Raw genomic sequence first — 21,042 nt, forward strand, 5'->3', positions numbered from 1 at the left:
CAAGAAGGAAAGGAAGGAGACCACACAAAGATTTAGAGTGGTTCGGTCGCAAACGAACCTACTCCACTACCCAAGTACTTGGTATTTCCTTAGGATTTTCTGTTACTATGTTGGACCTCTACAGATGCCGAGTCCCAAGCTTTACAAAGTACACTGCTGTGGACCCCGATCCGAGAGGGGCGGGGGGACGTGCCCCCACGCGAGTCTCAGGATCATCCACGTGAAGGAGAGCTCCACCAAGGAACTCTCGAAAGAGTGCCCCTCACAGCATGAGCGGCGATGTCAAGTGAGATATCTCTCGATTCGGGGACCAGCCCGGATTCGAGACGCACCTTAAACAAAGAAAGAGTCGCCATCCAAGGAAGTAGGCCCTGGATCCCATGCTGTGCTCTGTCGCAACAGATAACCAGAGATATAAAAGGTCCGTGCCTGATGACGAATGGGGAAGGGGTTAGGCGCCCCCAATTCGCCCAAGTGCGAGCACCTGGTCTCTTATGCCATTTATTATTAACTTTGAAGAATTTTGGGCGAAAATCATGTGAAATGGGAACGAAGATCCTCGAGATAACGTCTAGCTAATCATGCATGTCTCGGAGATGAATAAGAAGCACACACAAAAAAGATGAATGACATGCCACCTAAGAATAGCTAGGTTATGAGTGTCATGCCTGATTGGTGTCTAAGTTCTGGTGGACAAACACATGCATGCTACAGCTAAGAGTATAGGATCTGTACATGAAAGTAAGAAAACACAGCAAAACACACAACACAACACGACTCCACACGACAAACCCTAAACTCTAATGCGATAATTGACTCGGACCAAGATAGCCATCCACCTTAGCTGCACTACGTATCCCGGCCTCGGGAAGAATCAGAGCCAACGTAGTTCGGCGACCTATGCTAAACTACAATGCCTAACCTTCTAGGACCGCTATCCCAGACTCGATCAACTAGACCTGACGAGTTTTTAAAGCTTCTTGCGCCATTACTTAAGTTCAAGTGAATGGTAAATTTTAGGACTCCCTATATGCCTTAACTAATGCAAGTAGACCCTACACCCTATGTGTGACTAGGCTGTGCGTCCTAAGGAAAACCATGGGCTCTCTAAGCGCGTCCTAATCTAGCCATCCGCTCGACTAAGTGTCTAACCGACCACGACTCGAGGCCTCCTAACTCTGAGGACACTCACACGACCAGACACGGCAAAGCAACATAATCAGGACAGACTCCTAACTCTAAGACACCCCACACGCCTAGGACAGACTCCTAACTCTATGGGAAGATCTTTTGAAAATTGCTGGTAAGGTTACTTTGAAGAATTTTTGAAGTTTTGAGAGGTTTGAAAGATTTTGAAGCTTATAGAAGTTTTTTGAAGTTGTGAAAGATATTTGCAAAAATGGTGACTGAACTCAGGATGCCAGCTGCACGCCTGAGCTGCCTACGTACCCCTCAGCTAGGGATCAAGCCATCCGTAGTTCGGAACAGATTTTCCTAACTACACTCTAATGACTCGAGATTTTTGAGATTTTTGATTTTTCAAATGTTTTTTTGATTTTTTCGACACAAGAGGACAAAATCCTATCATCACAAGGGGAGGACAGACTCCCGATATCCCGCAAAGGTTGGACAGCATCCTATGCTTTGCGGGGGAATCGAACAGAATAACAACTCTGCAAGGGTTGGACAGCATCCTATACCTTGCAGGAGCGGATAAAAATCACGTGATTGGATGAGGGGATGGACAGAATCCTAACCCTTATGATGACAGGACTGACTCCTGAAAGACTGAAGGACTGACTCCTATGCTGAAGACTGACTCTGAAAATGGAAGGACGGAATCCTAAACTTTATGAAGGGATAGGACAGAATCCTAAACTCTACAGGGGTAGGACAGACACCTAAACCCTAGGATGGTAAGACTGACTCCTAAACTCTCTAGGACTGACTCTAAAGAGGAAGAAATCCCTTAACCTGCGAAGACTCTAAGGCAGGAAGGGAAGGGGTTGGCTCAAGAAACGTTCCGTCATAGCCGGATCCGAGGGAAAGCCCCTAAGATTAATGAATGAGCCCCTAAAACTGATAGGAATCCCGAAACTGTAAGAAATCTCGACTTAAACTAAAGGACAATTTGGAAAGAGAGGAAATGGGAGCGTAGCGAAATCCTTTTCTGATACCCAATATCCTTCTCCCAATCAATTCGATGATATAGATTATTGTCAACAAGAAAAATCCTTTTTTAATGAAGAATGTAATAACTTTCAAAACATTATAAGAAAATTCTGGGATGAAAAATTTGTCCTGTTTCCAAAAAAACTTAAAAGTAAGCGAGGTCTCCATATGTATAGAAAATGAATCTCTACATATTGATGCTAAATTTTCAGCCACTTTAGCAAAAATAAATTTTGTTTTTCAGGGAAATCAAACGAGATCAAGATACTGATTCGCTCTCGAATTACAGAAAGAGGGCTCTCAGGTGAAAATAAAGAGAGAGTGGCGAATCAACAGGCACTTATAAGACTGAACAGGGGATTAAGGAGCTGAGATTTGGGGAGACTAGAAGATGAAACAGAAATCAATCAATCATTCACACAAAATAAGAGACCTATAGAAAACTATGCTAGAAATAAATAAATAAAATAAAAAATGAATCGAATTCTTACCTTTCCTTCTCTGCTCCCCTCTTTCTATCCTTATCTGCCGATCAGCAAGGGCTTCCTACCCTCAAGGTCTCCTTTCTTTTCTTTTTCTTTTTTTTTTATATATATGTGCTATATATTTATATATATATATATAGAACTCGTCTGAGAGAGAATTTTTTTTTCTCAATCTCCTTCTTCTTCTCCCTCTGCAACTCCCTCTCTTCCTGTGCTCTCTCTCTCTCTCTCTCTCTCTCTCTCTCGGTTTTTTCGATTGTGGTAGAAATAAAGAGGGTTCGAAGTGGTTTTGAATAGAGATGGGGGTTTTGGAGGCTCGGTGGAAGAGGCTTGGTGGAGAGGGTTGTGATGGTGGTGGTGGGAATGAAAATGGTGGATGTAAAGAGGGTGGAGAAGATGGCGGCTTGCCGGAGGAGTGGCCGGAGGAGGTGGAAGTGGTTTGGGTGGGGTGCGGTGGTTGGGTTGTTTTTTTTTATTTTATTTTATTGAAATGGGTTTTGATGAAAAGAAAAAATTGAAACCGCAGAGGTGGTGGGGTACGGCGGTGGAGGTGGAAGAAATGGGGGACGACGGTGGCTGGTTTTTGGGTTTTAGCTTGTATTGCTTTCTTTACAAGCAATGAAGATGGGCTGTTGGATCAAAAAGGTGAGATATAGGGCTTAGATTAGCTAGAGCATTCTAAGTTTTTAGGTTTTCTAAGATAGAGTTAGGGCTAAGGGTAGTAGATCAATGGCTGAAAATAACCCACAAAAAAAATAAAAATGAAATAGGGCAAATGGAGGGTGGAGATTAAATGGAAGAGGGAGACCTAGCTATTTAACCCCAAGAGAGGCCTCATTTTTAAAAAAGGGGAAGAAAAATCAACAAGCAGAGGGAGAGAGGAGACCAGCCACCGACCATCTCCGGCCATTTCCCTTGCCTCCGACCACTCCTCCGGCTAGCTTCTTCCCACCCCCACTTTCTTCTTCTTCCCCTCCTCCCAATACCTTGAAAGCCCACACCCAAGCCTTTGTCTTCTCCGGGCACCCCGCCAGAATCCGGCACCCATTTTCTGCCCAAACCCATTTTAAAACACCCTTCAAAATCACCAAGCCTCTCCACAGCCACCTCCTATACCACCGAAACCCCACCAAAAACCCATCTCTACCACCGGCCAACCCCATATTCGGCCGGCCACACCCACCAATCCCCAATCACAAAAACCCATTTCTCTGTAAAACAGAGAGGGGAAGAATAACAGAGAGAAGCAGAGAGAGAGAGAGAGGGTGCTCCGGCAACCTTGCCGGAATCCGGCAACACCACTCCAGCCGCCACCACCTTCTCTGCAGATTCTCGCCCCCAACCACCTATCCCCATCTTCTCCGGTAAGCTTACCGGAATCCGGCAAGCTCAACCCCACTCCTCCACAGCCACTCTCCACCGGCCGCAACCTCCACCCCTCACAAACCATTTTTTTTTCCTCTTCACCACCTCCTCTCCAAAACCGAGCCACCCTTACCGCAACCACCTCCACTCCCACCACCGAATCCCACCCAAACCACCACCTCTGCAACTCCTCCACCCCAAAACCCATTTTACCCAAACCCAATACCCATTTTCGAACCAAACCCATTTCAAAAAAAAAACAAAACCCAAAAACCAGCCACCGTCGTCCCCCATTTCTTCCACCTCCACCGCCGTACCCCACCACCTCTGCGGTTTCGTTTTTTTCTTTTCATCAAAACCCATTTCAATAAAATCAAAAAAAAAAAAAAACAACCCAACCACCGCACCCCACCCAAACCACTTCCACCTCCTCCGGCCACTCCTCCGCCAAGCCGCCATCTTCTCCACCCTCTCTACATCCACCATTTTCATTCCCACCACCACCATCACAACCCTCTCCACCAAGCCTCTTCCACCGAGCCTCCAAAACCCCCATCTCTATTCAAAACCACTTCGAACCCTCTTTATTTCTACCACAATCGAAAAAACCGAGAGAGAGAGAGAGAGAGAGAGCACAGGAAGAGAGGGAGTTGCAGAGGGAGAAGAAGAAGGAGATTGAGAAAAAAAAAATTCTCTCTCAGACGAGTTCTATATATATATATATATATATATATATATATATATATAAATATATAGCACATATATATAAAAAGAAAAGAAAAAAAATAAAGGAGACCTTGAGGGTAGGAAGCCCTTGCTGATCGGCAGATAAGGATAGAAAGAGGGGAGCAGAGAAGGAAAGGTAAGAATTCGATTCATTTTTTATTTTATTTATTTATTTGTAGCATAGTTTTCTATAGGTCTCTTATTTTGTGTGAATGATTGATTGATTTCTGTTTCATCTTCTAGTCTCCCCAAATCTCAGCTCCTTAATCCCCTGTTCAGTCTTATAAGTGCCTGTTGATTCGCCACTCTCTCTTTATTTTCACCTGAGAGCCCTCTTTCTGTAATTCGAGAGTGAATCAATATCTTGATCTCGTTTGATTTCCCTGAAAAAACAAAATTTATTTTTGCTAAAGTGGCTGAAAATTTAGCATCAATATGTAGAGATTCATTTTCTATACATATGGAGACCTCGCTTACTTTTAAGTTTTTTTGGAAACAGGACAAATTTTTCATCCCAGAATTTTCTTATAATGTTTTGAAAGTTATTACATTCTTCATTAAAAAAGGATTTTTCTTGTTGACAATAATCTATATCATCGAATTGATTGGGAGAAGGATATTGGGTATCAGAAAAGGATTTCGCTACGCTCCCATTTCCTCTCTTTCCAAATTGTCCTTTAGTTTAAGTCGAGATTTCTTACAGTTTCGGGATTCCTATCAGTTTTAGGGGCTCATTCATTAATCTTAGGGGCTTTCCCTCGGATCCGGCTATGACGGAACGTTTCTTGAGCCAACCCCTTCCCTTCCTGCCTTAGAGTCTTCGCAGGTTAAGGGATTTCTTCCTCTTTAGAGTCAGTCCTAGAGAGTTTAGGAGTCAGTCTTACCATCCTAGGGTTTAGGTGTCTGTCCTACCCCTGTAGAGTTTAGGATTCTGTCCTATCCCTTCATAAAGTTTAGGATTCCGTCCTTCCATTTTCAGAGTCAGTCTTCAGCATAAGAGTCAGTCCTTCAGTCTTTCAGGAGTCAGTCCTGTCATCATAAGGGTTAGGATTCTGTCCATCCTCTCATCCAATCACGTGATTTTTATCCGCTCCTGCAAGGTATAGGATGCTGTCCAACCCTTGCAGAGTTGTTATTCTGTTCGATTCCCCCGCAAAGCATAGGATGCTGTCCAACCTTTGCGGGATATCGGGAGTCTGTCCTCCCCTTGTGATGATAGGATTTTGTCCTCTTGTGTCGAAAAAATCAAAAAAACATTTGAAAAATCAAAAATCTCAAAAATCTCGAGTCATTAGAGTGTAGTTAGGAAAATCTGTTCCGAACTACGGATGGCTTGATCCCTAGCTGAGGGGTACGTAGGCAGCTCAGGCGTGCAGCTGGCATCCTGAGTTCAGTCACCATTTTTGCAAATATCTTTCACAACTTCAAAAAACTTCTATAAGCTTCAAAATCTTTCAAACCTCTCAAAACTTCAAAAATTCTTCAAAGTAACCTTACCAGCAATTTTCAAAAGATCTTCCCATAGAGTTAGGAGTCTGTCCTAGGCGTGTGGGGTGTCTTAGAGTTAGGAGTCTGTCCTGATTATGTTGCTTTGCCGTGTCTGGTCGTGTGAGTGTCCTCAGAGTTAGGAGGCCTCGAGTCGTGGTCGGTTAGACACTTAGTCGAGCGGATGGCTAGATTAGGACGCGCTTAGAGAGCCCATGGTTTTCCTTAGGACGCACAGCCTAGTCACACATAGGGTGTAGGGTCTACTTGCATTAGTTAAGGCATATAGGGAGTCCTAAAATTTACCATTCACTTGAACTTAAGTAATGGCGCAAGAAGCTTTAAAAACTCGTCAGGTCTAGTTGATCGAGTCTAGGATAGCGGTCCTAGAAGGTTAGGCATTGTAGTTTAGCATAGGTCGCCGAACTACGTTGGCTCTGATTCTTCCCGAGGCCGGGATACGTAGTGCAGCTAAGGTGGATGGCCATCTTGGTCCGAGTCAATTATCGCATTAGAGTTTAGGGTTTGTCGTGTGGAGTCGTATTGTGTTGTGTGTTTTGCTGTGTTTTCTTACTTTCATGTACAGATCCTATACTCTTAGCTGTAGCATGTATGTGTTTGTCCACCAGAACTTAGACACCAATCAGGCATGACACTCATAACCTAGCTATTCTTAGGTGGCATGTCATTCATCTTTTTTGTGTGTGCTTCTTATTCATCTCCGAGACATGCATGATTAGCTAGACGTTATCTCGAGGATCTTCGTTCCCATTTCACATGATTTTCGCCCAAAATTCTTCAAAGTTAATAATAAATGGCATAAGAGACCAGGTGCTCGCACTTGGGCGAATTGGGGGCGCCTAACCCCTTCCCCATTCGTCATCAGGCACGGACCTTTTATATCTCCGGTTATCTGTTGCGACAGAGCACAGCATGGGATCCAGGGCCTACTTCCTTGGATGGCGACTCTTTCTTTGTTTAAGGTGCGTCTCGAATCCGGGCTGGTCCCCGAATCAAGAGGTATCTCACTTGACATCGCCGCTCATGCTGTGAGGGGCACTCTTTCGAGAGTTCCTTGGTGGAGCTCTCCTTCACGTGGATGATCCTGAGACTCGCGTGGGGGCACGTCCCCCCGCCCCTCTCGGATCGGGGTCCACAACTGCCTTCAAGAGAACAAACCTTCTTTGCAAACGCCTCCAAGAAGATCAACCCTCTTCGCACACCGCCTCCAAGGGAATCACTTCTCTTCGCAAATTGCCTCCAAGGAGATTAACTCTCTTCGCAAACCACCTCCATGGGAATCGCTCCTCTTTGCACCAGATTCACCTTTGTTGTTAGGCTGAATCGTAGACCTTGATTACAATGAAAATGAAGAAGGTGGAAGCTCACTCAATACCTCTTGATAGGCAAATGTTACAATGAATAGATCACAATCTCTCCAAAAGATTACATTAATAAAGCCCTTTGGAGAACCTCTTGTTGAATGTAAATACACAAATGAAAGCATTGAAGAGGATTTTTGGAACAACGTTAGATTTCAAAGATTAAGCTCTTAAAGATGAGAAATGATCTTGCAAAAGGTTGTTTAGTTGGTCAAGAATGGGGTATATATAGCCCAAGTAGTGAATGTCTGTTTGGGGGCAAAATCGTAAAAAATTGGGTAAAAATCAAATAGTCGTTCGAGCCCCAACGAATACTTTTTCTCACAAGAGCGGTCGACCGAGGTGCCGCAGTCGCCCTCCCCTTGGGCGCTTACCTTTTTTTATTTCGAAATCTCAAACCTCCACGGTTGACAGGGGTATCGCGGTCGCCCACGTTGACCTTTCTTGACATTTTAATTTTGGTCCAGAAGCCTCTCTGCGATCGCTTGACCGTCTCACGGTCGACCGGGTTGACCATGATGGATAGCCTCTGGATTTTCAAAAGCTCATACGCGGTCGACCGGGGTGCCTCGGTGGACCGGCCTACTGTTTTTGGGTAGGTGCTGGAGTTTCAGCACACTTCCTACGGGCGACAGGGTATCTCAGTCGACTGACCATGTTTCAAAATTTTGGTTTTAAATATTTTATCCTTAGGGCTTTGGGCCATGGTCTTTGGGCTCTTGTCCAAGGTTTTCAAACACATTTTGGGGTGTGTGGGTGGTTTTCAAAGATGTCAAGTTTGTTTTGTAAACCTTTTGAATATGCAAATACATTTTGACAAGAGGACTCCAATACAATCTATAAAATGTAGAACCTTGAGTCTTCTTGTTGTCTTGGTTCCTTAGCCCTTTCATAGATATCTTCAAATTGTGAGTGAACTCTTCAACTTTCTTTGGGTCTTGTGACTTCCTCCATTCTTTGAATATCTTCAATGGTGCATGAGGTAGTCATCAATGCTAGTTCATCTCCAAGATTCTTCTGGCACTTTGCAAGGCATGGTTGTGGGATCTTTGACTTGAGCTCTTGACTTGAACATCTTTCAATAATGATGTCTTTAATGTATGTACAAGCTCGTTTGATTCATTGTTCATGTTGATGCGCAAGCCATGTGTTGAGTTGTATTGTGCTAGATATGCTAACTTGGATTGACATGTGAATTTCCTGTCTAAGGCACAACACTACAAAGCAACACATTAGTACTTAAGGACTAATCAATTTGGGCTTATTAGCATCAAAACAACAAGGTAAAGGTGATTAGTTGAACCCATGGGAAACCTTGAGCTAACAGTTAGGTCTTTAAAAGATCACCTAAAATATCCTTATGTGATCTTGCCGAGACACACATTATGTTATTGTGGCCCTTCCGTTCGGTCGAACCACGACACACAGTGGGTTCTCACTACGAGACAAGTGAAAATGAACAACCTAGCGCTAGGAATTCCATCATTGTAGAGCAGAATACAATTCCAATCCCGATTATTCATTTTCAACGTCCTCATACAACCAAAACAACCCGGACAATCATTCTTGGTTGGGTTAAACCCTTTCATGCTTGGGTGGTAGCCAGTTGAACGTGATCTTATAAAATAGATTGTAATATACACCCACACAATAATTGAAGGAGATTGCATCATTAAAGTTGGCCATAGCAGATAAAATCCAACAAAGTATTTATCTTAGAAAATTTAACATCTCAATCAAATGCATAGAGGCTACAATTATGAAATTTTGCAATCACATACACAAAATTACATAGGAGCAATGACCTTCCATTGGGCCGATCAAGCCCTTATGCAATTTTCAAGATGTCAAACTCTAAGTGTGTACTATGTAAGCCTCTCAATTTGTGCCTCACAACCAATAGGGATTCTTTGGAAACTTTGTTGCGTGAATCCAAAGAATCCTTTACAAGTAGGTACAAAAACCTTTTATGGGAATAAAGAGAATGTAGAAACCGTACTTGGGTGTGTGAAACAACCAGTTACTCCAGAAGCTTAAGCTGTTGGAGAAAGGCATTATTTAATCTTTTATACTTTATCAATCCCCCTGACGTGTGGCCCCTCTTTCTAGAGTTGGCCTACATGTGGCACAGGAGGCCCCCCTCTTTTGGGTTTGGCCACTGCATGTGGATTTTGCTATCAAAACCCAGGCATTTGCTCTGATACCTTGTGAAACTACCAGTTACTCCACAACCTTAAGCTTTTGGAGAAGTTGGTTAGTTAACATGGTATCAGAGCCAAATGTCTCAAGTTCAAACCTCCCGGATAACAAAAATCCACATGCGATGGTCGGCCCAAAGTGGGACCACATGTGCCACGTATTTGCCAAGTGAGCCACACGTGCGGGGGAGTGTTAAAGTATAAAAGATAAATAATGCCTTTCTCCAACAGCAGCTTAAGCTTTTGGAGAAGTTGGTAAGTTAACAGGGTGCATAATGAAACTAAATAGATATAAGTGCAACAATGGTGTTCAACTATGTTCAACTAATAGTGCAACTTATAAGATTTCAATCCCTTAGTGTACGTTAACATATATTAGGCTCTTAATTTGTGCTTGAAAACAGTAGGAATCCTTTGAAAACCTTGTTGCATGAATCCAAAGGTCATTCGCAAAGCATGCTCAAATATTTCTTATGTAATCCAACTAAATCCAAACACAAAAGTTCACATAAAATATAGTTGGATATTTAAAAGGAGCCTAAAAGCACATACTCATATTAGATTCATGTCTAATGATAAAAGTAGCATGTACCCAATTAATAATAGTCCTCATAACCTCAAGAACGAGGAATCGTAAGGGTTGAAAGATCAAGTAGGGGTATACAAAGAATCCACAATATGTGTTTGAGTGCATTAAAAGTAAACTAAACATGCATAACACAAAAATTATTTGTGCAATTAATGCATCTAACCATTACAAAACAAGTATCAGGATTGAATAAATGAAAACTGGAACTTTAAAGGGTCCTAAAACAACTCACAAAGGGAGATCCACAAGCACATTTACATATGAGATATAAGATCTGTTCCTCGGATGGCTTTGAAACCTATGCCAATGGATTCGGAACACCGGAAAACCTATGAAAGCAGTCCTATCTTGTAAATTTTTTTTCGAAAAATGAGTTCCAAAAACCTTATAGTAGGGGAACCCAAATATACCAAAAAGTTCAAATTTCATACAAGCTGAGATGTGGGACCTCTGGAACTTTTACCAAAAGATGGAGGGAACTTAGAAGGTCCCGGAACAACTTTTGGTTCGCTAGAAGTCGGACGGAAGAGGACCGAACTGGCCACATGAAAAGTTTTTAGAAAGCTGGTTCAAGGATAAATTCACCCCCCGTCTGCTGTGAATGAGACGTGCTCGTCTCGGGATAATTCACCCCCCTTCTGTTGTGAACGAGATGCGCTCGTCTTGGGATAAATCACTCCCCTTCTGTGAGACGTGGTCGTCTTGGGATAAATCACCCCCTTCACTTTCGTCTTCTTAGTTTAAATTTGCAACTTTTTGCACAAATTATAGAAATTGCCATAAAACCTTAAGTGCTTATAGCTCTTAATCTAACCGTCCAGTCATCATGAAAATTTGAGGGAATGATCATCGGACGTATGGGAACATGCCGGTACTATTGGATTTTAGAAAAAATTCTCTGGCTTCCGGCGGCAATGAATTTTCCAGGGGCCCTACTTTTAGAACAAAATTACCCAATTTTCTTGATTTTCTTGGTTTTCAAAGCAACCAGTGCTCTAATACCAAATGTTATTTAAAAAATTACTTGAATGATCACATCGGATCCTTGGCATGGACAACAAGTAGACAAAGAGGGGTACTAAGCAGAGGATGTTTCATGGGTCTACTGTGAAAGGCTTTCCACTTAAACCAAGCTCGGAAAAGGTGAAATTCAGGAGCTTGATGAAGAGAAAAACATAATAGTAAGGGGCCATTTGGATAAAGATTTTATATTTCAGGATTATCAAATCCTGATTTTAAAAGCTAAAAATCTTATAATCTAAATCCTCGATTTTACAATCCGCTTTATAAAATGCATGTATCCAACCAACCTCTAAAATCCAGAATTTTACAATCGGATCCTAAAAGAAGAAATGGAGAACATTATGGCTTGTGTTTTGTTATGCAATGTCGTTCCGTTCTCTATTGCTTTCTTCTGGTTCACAACTCCGGGCAGGCCCCCCTTGCTCCGCGCAGGTTCGGATCACTTACAATACACGGCTCTACGAAAGTTTCACCAACCGGCTAATAATTTATATAATAATAAAGGGGCTTGCTGCTCTCTTCGATTTCGCAGAGAATTGAGTGGTCGATTTGCAATTAAGTGCCTTTTTCCTCTCCTCGATTTAAGGGTGTGTTTGGCGTACCGTTTGAAATAGCATTTAAAACGGCGTTTTCATGTTTGGTTGGCCAGATCAAAACGGCGTTTTAAACGGCGAACGGAGGTATTGTGCGTTTCGTTGCAAATGCCCCAAAACGGAGTTTAAGTGGTAAAATGACCAAAAAGGGCATTGTTTGGTCGGCCTCAATGTAACTCAACTACTCTCTCATTAGGCCCATTATTAAAATGTCATTAGGATCTCATTCAATCACTATTAAAATTAAACATCATTGCCAAAAAAAAAATGGCTATACCTTTGGGGTTCTTCTCCTTCTTCTTCTTAACGGTTGGATTTGTTGGATTTGATGGACGAGTGGAGGCGCTGAGGCAGTGAGAGGGTTTGCAACTTTGGAAAGTAGATGAAGAAAGTAAGAAACTAGGGTTTCTTTTAATTCTTTTGTCTTTAAAAAATCAAAATTAAGAGATAATATAATGATATCAGCAGCCCCTTGTTTTGAATTAAATATTAAAATTTAACAAATTTGTGTCCTCAAGAATGATATTAACACCCCAATTTTTTTGGTATTTGACGTAACGCATAAAATCGCACGCATATACGTAAAAATGGATTTTGGTGAGGGCAAGCACGTAAAAACCCACAACCCAAAAACTCCGTTTGCAAAACGCCGTTTTGAGGGTTCAAAACGGTGTTTCAAATGGAGTTTCAAATGGTGGTTGCGCACCCAAACACTCCCAAACAGCCGTTTCGCCCCAAAATGGTATTTTAAATGCCAAACGGTATTTTAAACGGTACGCAAACACGCACTTAGCAAAGTGGAATTGACTAGGGCAGGCATTTTTGTGTCTGTGTGTGAGAGAGACCTTTTCTTTGAAGAATGCTAACCGAATATAACGGGTGAATTTAACCTTTTAGTGTTTTACGTTTTATGACTAGTGGTTTTCATGTAAAAAGCCACATAAGATATCTGCAAAGACATGTGGCAATACCAATCACTTCTCAATTTCTATTAAAAGATGACCACTGCTAATTTAATTGAGAAATTAGACAAGAGGAGAGCCAAATCCAAGACACTTGAGATTTATGTCTAGTACGAAAAGTCACTTCTTTTATTTACCATGGTAGCTCTTATTTTAAGTAGTGCTGTACTTAGCACGTACACACGTATGTACATATATAACTCAGCAAAACTACATAGATCCTCAGTTAGCTACCATGACTCGCTCCTCCCGTTGTTGCTTCGGTCTCGATTTCTTCAAAGATCAGCACGACCTCCTTCTCCCCTCTCTCTTTCTTGGCGTTGCTGCGGCCCAGGAAGGAAGGCAGTCTCCTTCTGAGCATTGAGGATCTCATCCACCTCTTTCGCAGGAGCCTTGAAGGACAACTCCTTTGCTTCTCTCTCCAACTCGTTTAAGATGTTGTTTTGCCCTGAAAACACAAATAAAACCCAATAAACAAAACAAATATGAGGGAGATATATAGAAAGACATACTAATTCAGACTGTATAGAGAACCGATGGTGTAGGGTTTTTCTTAGTGCCCAAATTTCTGAAAGCTGCATCAATTTCTTGAACACTTCATTAGAAAGTGTGATTTTTAACCATGTATACCTGCGAGGTAATATCTCTGGTTGTTTTTGGCATTGAGCTCAAAGCAGACAATCTGAAGGTTCTGGTCACCGGAAGCAACGGCCATGGTGGGGTGGCCGGCTGGATCTACGAAAACCACCCCAGGAGATAAACGACCAGTAACTTTCTGATAACTTACTGGGCCCTCCTGCTGGCCTTCTTCTTCTTCTCTTCTGCGGCCTGAGGAGGAGAGGTGAGGACACACCATCTCGTAGTTGCCGTTCCCTTCCAAAACTATAGAAATTTTTGTCGATTTCGAATCGTAGTATGGTGCAGTCATCGATCCCTGAATAATTAAATCAGCCCAACTTCATCAAATATATTGACACTGTGTTGTGTGAAACAACACATTATTAACATACCTTAAGCTGTTAGTGTTGGTCTTATTTAATCATTTATACTTCAACATTCTCCCTCACATGTGGCCCCTCTTTTGAGATGGTTTCACACTTGGATTTTCAATATCAAGGAGTTCTGGGTTTTGAACCCAGGACCTGCCCTGAGGCAATATCTCAGATATATACCATGTGGCACAACCATTACTCCAAAAGCTTAAGCTGTTAGTGTTGGTGTTATTTAACCTATTATGGTAGACTTACACGGGTGATGTTTGCAAAGGAAACCGAAATGTCAACGTCTCGAAGTGGCTGGTAGTCGTTGGCATCGACCTCATACAATTTTCCATGATCGTTTGAATAGGAAGGGCGCTTGTTCAACAAGTTGTAAGGCCCACTCGACGACTCACCAAAAGGCCAGCGACCTCCCTTGGAAGAAGAAGCTCCTCGGCTCATTTCTTTTATCTGCTCATCTGTTGCCCTTATGATCGCTCCCTCCCTCTGTTGTCCGAACACCCTCTGCAATTTCTCTTTCGGGGCCTAATGATAAATAAGATAAAAGAAAAGCATGTAAGAACTAGACCATCTTACAAATTAGAAAATTACAGTAGGAGAATGTGAAGAATAGGAAGGAAGGAGAGACATTGAAGGCTGCTTGGAGGAGATCATCACTGAAGCTACGGTAAAATGTTTCTGGGTTTTCACCACCCACTCCAAAGAAAGGCTGCAATACAACAATTTCAAGGCATACTGTTAGATATACCTGTGAAACAATCAATTACTCTAATAGCTCAAGCTATGACAGTTGGTGTTATATAATTATATAAATTATATAATGTTATATAATTTTGTAATTATATAAATTATTTATAATGTTATATAAATAGAAGATATCATTATATAATTATATAAATTATATTATGATATCTTCTATTTTTATCAATGATATCTAGTCGGGGTCTGCCTAACCCCAGTTTACCCACCAAAAAAAAAACAAAATACTCAACTCAGAGTTGCCCTTGCAAAAATGAGATGAAAGGGCGCCCAAAGTTTAGCATTCCTCTTTATTCATTTATAGTTCAACACTACCCCTCACCCTCCTGTGTGGCCCCTCTTTTTTGGGTTGGCAAAAACATGGCACATGTGACCACTCTTTTGTCGGACTTTTAATATCAAGGAGTTACTGGGTTTTGAATCTAGGGCTCTCATGCCATGAATAACTCTAAAAGCTTAAGCTATCAGAGTTAGGTTATTTAATCATTTATGCTTCTACTCATTTATACTTCAATAATATTCATGTCATCTTTCCCACATTTAACAGCCATCAGCTAAGTAAGATTTATAGAAAGCATGTTTTTTCACCTCGTATTGGCCGGGAGTGAAGACGGGTTGGAGGACTTTTACAATATATAGCTTCTCGTTGTTGTCTCTGTTTACTAAATAAACAGTTGTGCCTGCAGGAACCCTAAAGATATCTCCTTGCTTTAGATTGTGGGACTCTCTACGTGGGTTGTGAGACTCCTTGCCCTCTTGGCGAATCAAATTGATCGTAGCCCTTCCTGTAATAATTAGAACACCGAACTGTGTTAGAAAAGAACAGGAAAAAAGTAAAAAAATTAAAAGGAAGTGGGGGGAAATTAAATTACCCTGAGCAACATAGAGAACTGCCTCCGCGTCCCAATGGTTGGGTAATATGAAGGCTTTAGGGTTAGCCTCAAGGATGGCCACACGGTAATTCTCGATTCCGCGTAGAAGGTCATCCGACCTCCTTGAGAACCTCTCAAGAACCCTAACGTTTCCATGTTGGGTACTAATTCTTGACGTGAATCTCTCTTGGCCAAAGAAGTAAGGGTTCATTTCTTCTTGGCCTGTTGGGTTTGCTTCACGGCCTCTCGATTCTCTATATTCTTCTTCACATTGTTGTTCACATCTTCTCTGCTGCCTACGTTCTTGCTGTTGGCATTGCCTTTTGCACTGCTTGAACTGCTGGCGGGGATCTTCTCTGTTCCACTCGCCACCTTGGCCTGGTTCTCTCTGTTCTCTATATTCTTCCTCGCATTGTCTCGAGCATTTTCTTTGCTGGCGCTCACCACGGTGTTTTTGTTGGCATTGCTTTTGGCACTGCTCGTACTGCTGGCGGGGATCTTCTCTGTTCAACTCACCGCCTTGACCTCGTTCTCTCTGTTGTCTATAATCTTCCTCGCATTGTCGCTCGCATTCTCTTTCTTGGCGCTCTCCGCGGTGTTGTTGTTGGCATTGCCGCTGGCACTGCTCGTACTGTTGCCGTGGATCCTCTCCATTCAATTTCTTGCCTCGACCTCTTTCTCTTTGTTCTCTATATTCTTCCTCGCATTTTCGTTCGCATTCTCTCTGCTGGCGCTCACCATGTTGCTGTTCTTGGCATTGTCGCTGGCACTGCTCGTACTGCTGGCGTGGATCAATTCCTCCTTCTGTTGGGAGAAGTTAGTACAATGAATGATCAAACAGTGGAGATGGAGACGTAGATAACCGAATTAAAAACCAGAAAGACAATAGAAAGGGGTATAGAAATTTTCCTAAAGACTTTAGTTTCCTCACTTATGAGGGTGACTACCAAAAAATAAAATAAAAATGTCCTGAAGATACTATTAACTTACCAACTTCTCAGAGAAGGCGTTATTTAAAAATAAAATATTTTGAAAATATCCAACGTCACCTATTTCTTCTAGTTCTCTCTGTTCTTTATATTCCTTCTCGCATTGTCGCTCGCATTCTCTCTGCTGCTCTCCGTATTGTTGTTGTTGGCATTGTTGCTTGCACTGCTCGTACTGCTGCCGTGGGTCTTCTCCCTGATAAGAGAGAGCTAAAGTAGCAGACAGAAGAAAGAGGTTGAGTAAAAGAAATGGAACTAGGGTGGGTGGTCTCCCCATCAAAGCTAAAGCTGAAAACAAAGGATGGAAACTTTCTAGTACAAGGGTAGTGACAGTAGATAGTGAGTTTTTGTAGATGAAAAGATGATGGAGAGAGCCCTTCAATTTATAGGGAGAGCTTCAATCAAGACAAAGTTGTGTAAACCAAATACGTTTATATGTGGCGATTGGGGTTTGCATGCAAAAGCATGCAGTGCAACGTGTGTAGGCTTAGCCTGGTTCTTATCAGGCTAGACGGATGCGTTGCCGCGTCCAGTTGTAGGCATCGCGTCGTACGGACAGCAGCACTAGCTAACAAAATGTCTACGTCGCATTTGGCGGTTGTTTTTGGGGGTGGATATGCATTCTCTCTTTTGTAACTTTCTCGTAACAAATAAGAAATAATATTTTCACCCTTTTATTTTTTTCCACTTTGACAGCCGTCTTTAGTATAAACTGAAGTCATAAATACAGTTGACGGGTTGTCCCAAGTAAGAAAAGAGCAATATATCACTTACCTATTCGTTTTTCTGGCGTTTTATTGACAGGGATTTGCTAGCGTCCATCTTAGAAGACATTTCGCGGATGGCCTGTTGCATGTGAGAGTAGCCACATATGCTAACTTTTCAGCAGATTTTGTCTTCATTCACTAGGTGGCTATTCTCACATGTAACAGGCCATCCGCGAGATGCCTTTTGCAATGTACTCTAGCAAAATTAGATGCACCGGTTATAAATGGGGCTATCCACCCTCTGTTTTTTTACCGCTCTCTCAAGTAATTAACATGACTGACTTTCTTCTGTTTTTTTTTACCTCAGACAGGCCATCCGCTAAATGCCTCATACGATGGATACTAGCAAATCCCTGGCTTTTTTTTCTGCCATTTTATCACACATTTCACCGCTTAGTTTTATAAATACACCTTATATACTTTTAGTAAAATATAAGGCCTCTGAGTAAGGCACAGTTGTACGTCACCTTTAATATTTGGTCCAACGACAATTTCTGAAAACGTTGGCTGTTGTAGGATCAAATATCAAGTACGGCCTTTGATAAAGGGACGATTATATTTTCACCCCCGTACATGCACCCCCTTATGAGAGTGATTTATGATTTGCCCACTTTTCATGTCAAATCATGTTATCAGGGGGGGCGCATGGGTAATGTAAGGGGAGTGAAAATATCATCTCCCTTGATAAAACTGGCAGGGCGGCAATTGATAAAACCAAGTTTTTAAATTTCGGTTTCGGGGTCATTTCGCTCCTCACCGAAATTTTAGGAGAAATCCTGAAATTTCGGCTGAAATTCGGTAAAGGCGCTCAATATGTCAGTTTTGGGCCGAAATTTTGGTAATTTTGGCAGAAATTATGTAAAGGAATAAAAATATTAATATTTCAACAAAAATTTCGCCAAAGGCAATTCGGTTTCAAAACGCTTCGGGGAAGTCGACATCAGATTATGTCTTCTTACTTGTTGAAGGTGCCATTTCATGGAAATGCGTAAAGCAAAGATTAACAGCTTCTTCCACTATATAGGCATAGTTCCTTGCGTGCTATGAGGCGACAATGCAGGCGTTATGATTGTGAAATTTTATTACATGGCTTATGATTGTGGATTCCATATCTAAGCCATTAGCTATTTACTGTGATAATTCCACTGCGCTATGTTTCTCTAAGAACAACAAGAGTGGTAGTCGAAACAAGCACATCGACATAGAGTACCTCAAGGTTGGAGAAAATTTCATGAATCATCGGGTGGCTATTAAGCACATTCCTACCATGCAGATGTTAGCAGATCTCATGACTAAGGGTCTTCCGCTCAAATTGTATAAAGGACATGTAGATCGTATGGGTTTTATTGAATTTAGTGCTTAATCTCATTTGTCACTTTTGGTTGCAACATAAAGATGATGATTCTTTCATATGTTTTTACATATATTATGTCTTATATAAAGTGTATATACGTCTAGGTTTAATAAGACGAATTGTCCATGAGGACAGATAAAGTTGGACCCAAAAAAGCATTTGAGGGCTTATTCAATAAAGTTTAAACCACACATAAAGTGTACATTAGTGTGAATTGGTGAATCTGATACATGGAAGGTAACATTTCCGGTTAGAAGTGTTTGCACCTGTGATTCATACATTTGAGACATATTATAAGGGTTTACGATAAAGTAAGAATTAAAGATATTTGGGATTGGTATTTTTAAAACCATGGCTATCTTAAGACTTTAAGTTGCTTTGTGAATATACCAATGTGGAACAAGTGGGAGAATGTTAGCATTTTTAATGAGTGGCCCACATTGGTGGGACCCACCTCAAGTAGAAACATTAGTTCTCCTTCTCTATATTTGTATCCTATTCTCAAAGTCTCAAGTGATTTGAATATGTGAAACACTTAGGTGTTTGTGTTGTGGTGGGATGCAAATACGTGCACTCCCAATTTCTATAAATATGTGGGCGTTTGATGGGAACAAACACATATGTATAGCTAAAGTTCCATCATAGAAAGGGTCCCTAATCTGAGTGGAGAAGAGTACGTGCCTGCGATTCCATGGATCGAGCCTTAAGGTCTTATTAAGATTAGAAGATCTCTCTTCTCTTGTTCGTGCACAGCGAATACCGTGGTTCGAGTTCGTCGCTCGCCAATGCTAGAGGAATTAGTTCTTTTCAATTCTAATCACTATGGCCAGAGGTAAGGTCCGCTATTAATTTGGTTCAATAAAGACTTACATGTGCACCATAAGTCATTTCCATAGGATCATCTTAACCCTTGATCTAAGAGGGATTGCACATTATGGAAACCTCTATAGATCGGAGGGTTAGGATCATCCTATGTAAATGATTTTTGGGGCAACCTATTTACAGTGTAGCCCAACAAATGAATGAATGGTTTGGATCATCCCATTAAGTGGGCCGTACAGTACTTTCTAAAAAATACAGGACCATACAGGCTTACACCATATAAAATCTAATTATTTATATATGTTGCGAAGACTGGAAACGTAAAAACTTTGGTATTCAAGAGTTTTTTTGTGTTACAGGCTTTTTTGGAGTTGGAGGTGAGGACACAGAATCCTTTTTCCAGAGCTTCAGCAAAGAGAGCCTCCAAGCTGCCTTCAATATCTCTATCTTTTTCCACTGTTTTGTAGTTGATTTTCGATGTGATAGCATATTTCTAACATCTTTTTCTTGTAAATTATTAGGTTCCAAGAGAGAAGTTGCAGAGGCTATTCAGACTACAGAATAAGGGAGGGATTATAAGGGCATCAGAAGAACAGATAAGGGAGATGAACCGACACGCTTCTTCTTCAAAGGGAGGTCATTGGCCTTTCGGAGGTGAGTCCAGTGGGCCTTGCAGTTTGTTGAATAAGCGCCCTTCTCATTCAAACGACCACGAAGAGTTCTACGACGTTGATGTCGATGACTACCAGCAGCTCCGAGATCTAAATATTGCTGTCTCTTTTGCAAACATCACTCGTGTAAGTCTTTTTCTTCTGAACTTCATATATTAATGGCTGTAAGGTGTAGTTACTGTTAATATGGGCATGTTTGGCTGCATGTATTCTGTTTTTTGGGAAAAGTTCTTTTGGAATACGAATTTTCCCACTGTTTTGCTTCGGTTAAAACTTTCCTATGTCACCTGTATTTAAGGGTGTCAATTTTGGCTCGGGCTCGGAAGCTAGCTCGAGCTTGGCTCGAATCCATAATGAGCTGAGCCGAGCCGGCTTAACGAGTCGAGCCCGAGCTAGGCTAGGTTCGGCTCGTTAAGGCTCGTTAAGGATTTAATATATTTAAATATATATATATATATATATATATATATATATATATATATATATATATATATATATAGAGAGAGAGAGAGAGAGAGAGAACATTTCCTACACACTTGTGTAGGTAAGTTACCTACACACTACCTTAAAATATAGTGGGGGCCCACATTGTTTGGGTGATCCAAACCATTCATTTGAATGGTCCTCACATAGATAGGGTGTCCACAAAAAATCAGATCCATAGGATCATCCTAACCATTCAAACTATGGAGGCAAAAAATGGACTAATTTGTGAAGGTTTATACACGTCCATTTTACCTCCACAAATCGTAGGGTTGGGATGATCCTATGGATCTGATTTTTTGTGGACACCCTATCTATGTGAGGACCATTCAAATGAATTGTTTGGATCA

The 21,042-nt window shown here is 41.5% G+C and overlaps 1 protein-coding gene across 1 annotated transcript; it reads right to left on the minus strand.

Moving 5' to 3' along the window:
• Positions 1 to 13,080: 13,080 nt before the first annotated feature.
• LOC143887669 (vicilin Cor a 11.0101-like) lies at positions 13,081 to 16,952 on the minus strand. The gene is made up of 7 exons (XM_077391785.1): positions 16,659 to 16,952; positions 15,610 to 16,413; positions 15,326 to 15,522; positions 14,607 to 14,687; positions 14,228 to 14,503; positions 13,611 to 13,914; positions 13,081 to 13,428 (listed from the first exon to the last, which is right to left on the minus strand). Exons 1-7 carry the CDS (start codon positions 16,870 to 16,872, stop codon positions 13,256 to 13,258), a joined length of 2,049 nt encoding a protein of 682 aa, XP_077247900.1. The 5' UTR covers positions 16,873 to 16,952; the 3' UTR covers positions 13,081 to 13,255.
• Positions 16,953 to 21,042: the final 4,090 nt, after the last annotated feature.

Source organism: Tasmannia lanceolata, unplaced genomic scaffold (assembly GCF_043159265.1).
Source record: "Tasmannia lanceolata isolate RefF3 unplaced genomic scaffold, GAP_Taslan_0.1 ptg000012l, whole genome shotgun sequence".
NCBI lineage: Eukaryota > Viridiplantae > Streptophyta > Magnoliopsida > Canellales > Winteraceae > Tasmannia > Tasmannia lanceolata.

What these genes read in the sequence shown, in the direction of transcription:
- LOC143887669 (XM_077391785.1), bottom strand. Translation starts at nt 16,872, where the DNA reads ATGGGGAGACCACCCACCCTAGTTCCATTTCTTTTACTCAACCTCTTT. An exon ending in AGTTCTCTATGTTGCTCAGG is followed by an intron (nt 15,523 to 15,609) that starts GTAATTTAATTT and finishes TAATTATTACAG; the next exon opens with GAAGGGCTACGATCAATTTG. An exon ending in CCTTTGCAAACATCACCCGT is followed by an intron (nt 13,915 to 14,227) that starts GTAAGTCTACCA and finishes TTAATTATTCAG; the next exon opens with GGATCGATGACTGCACCATA.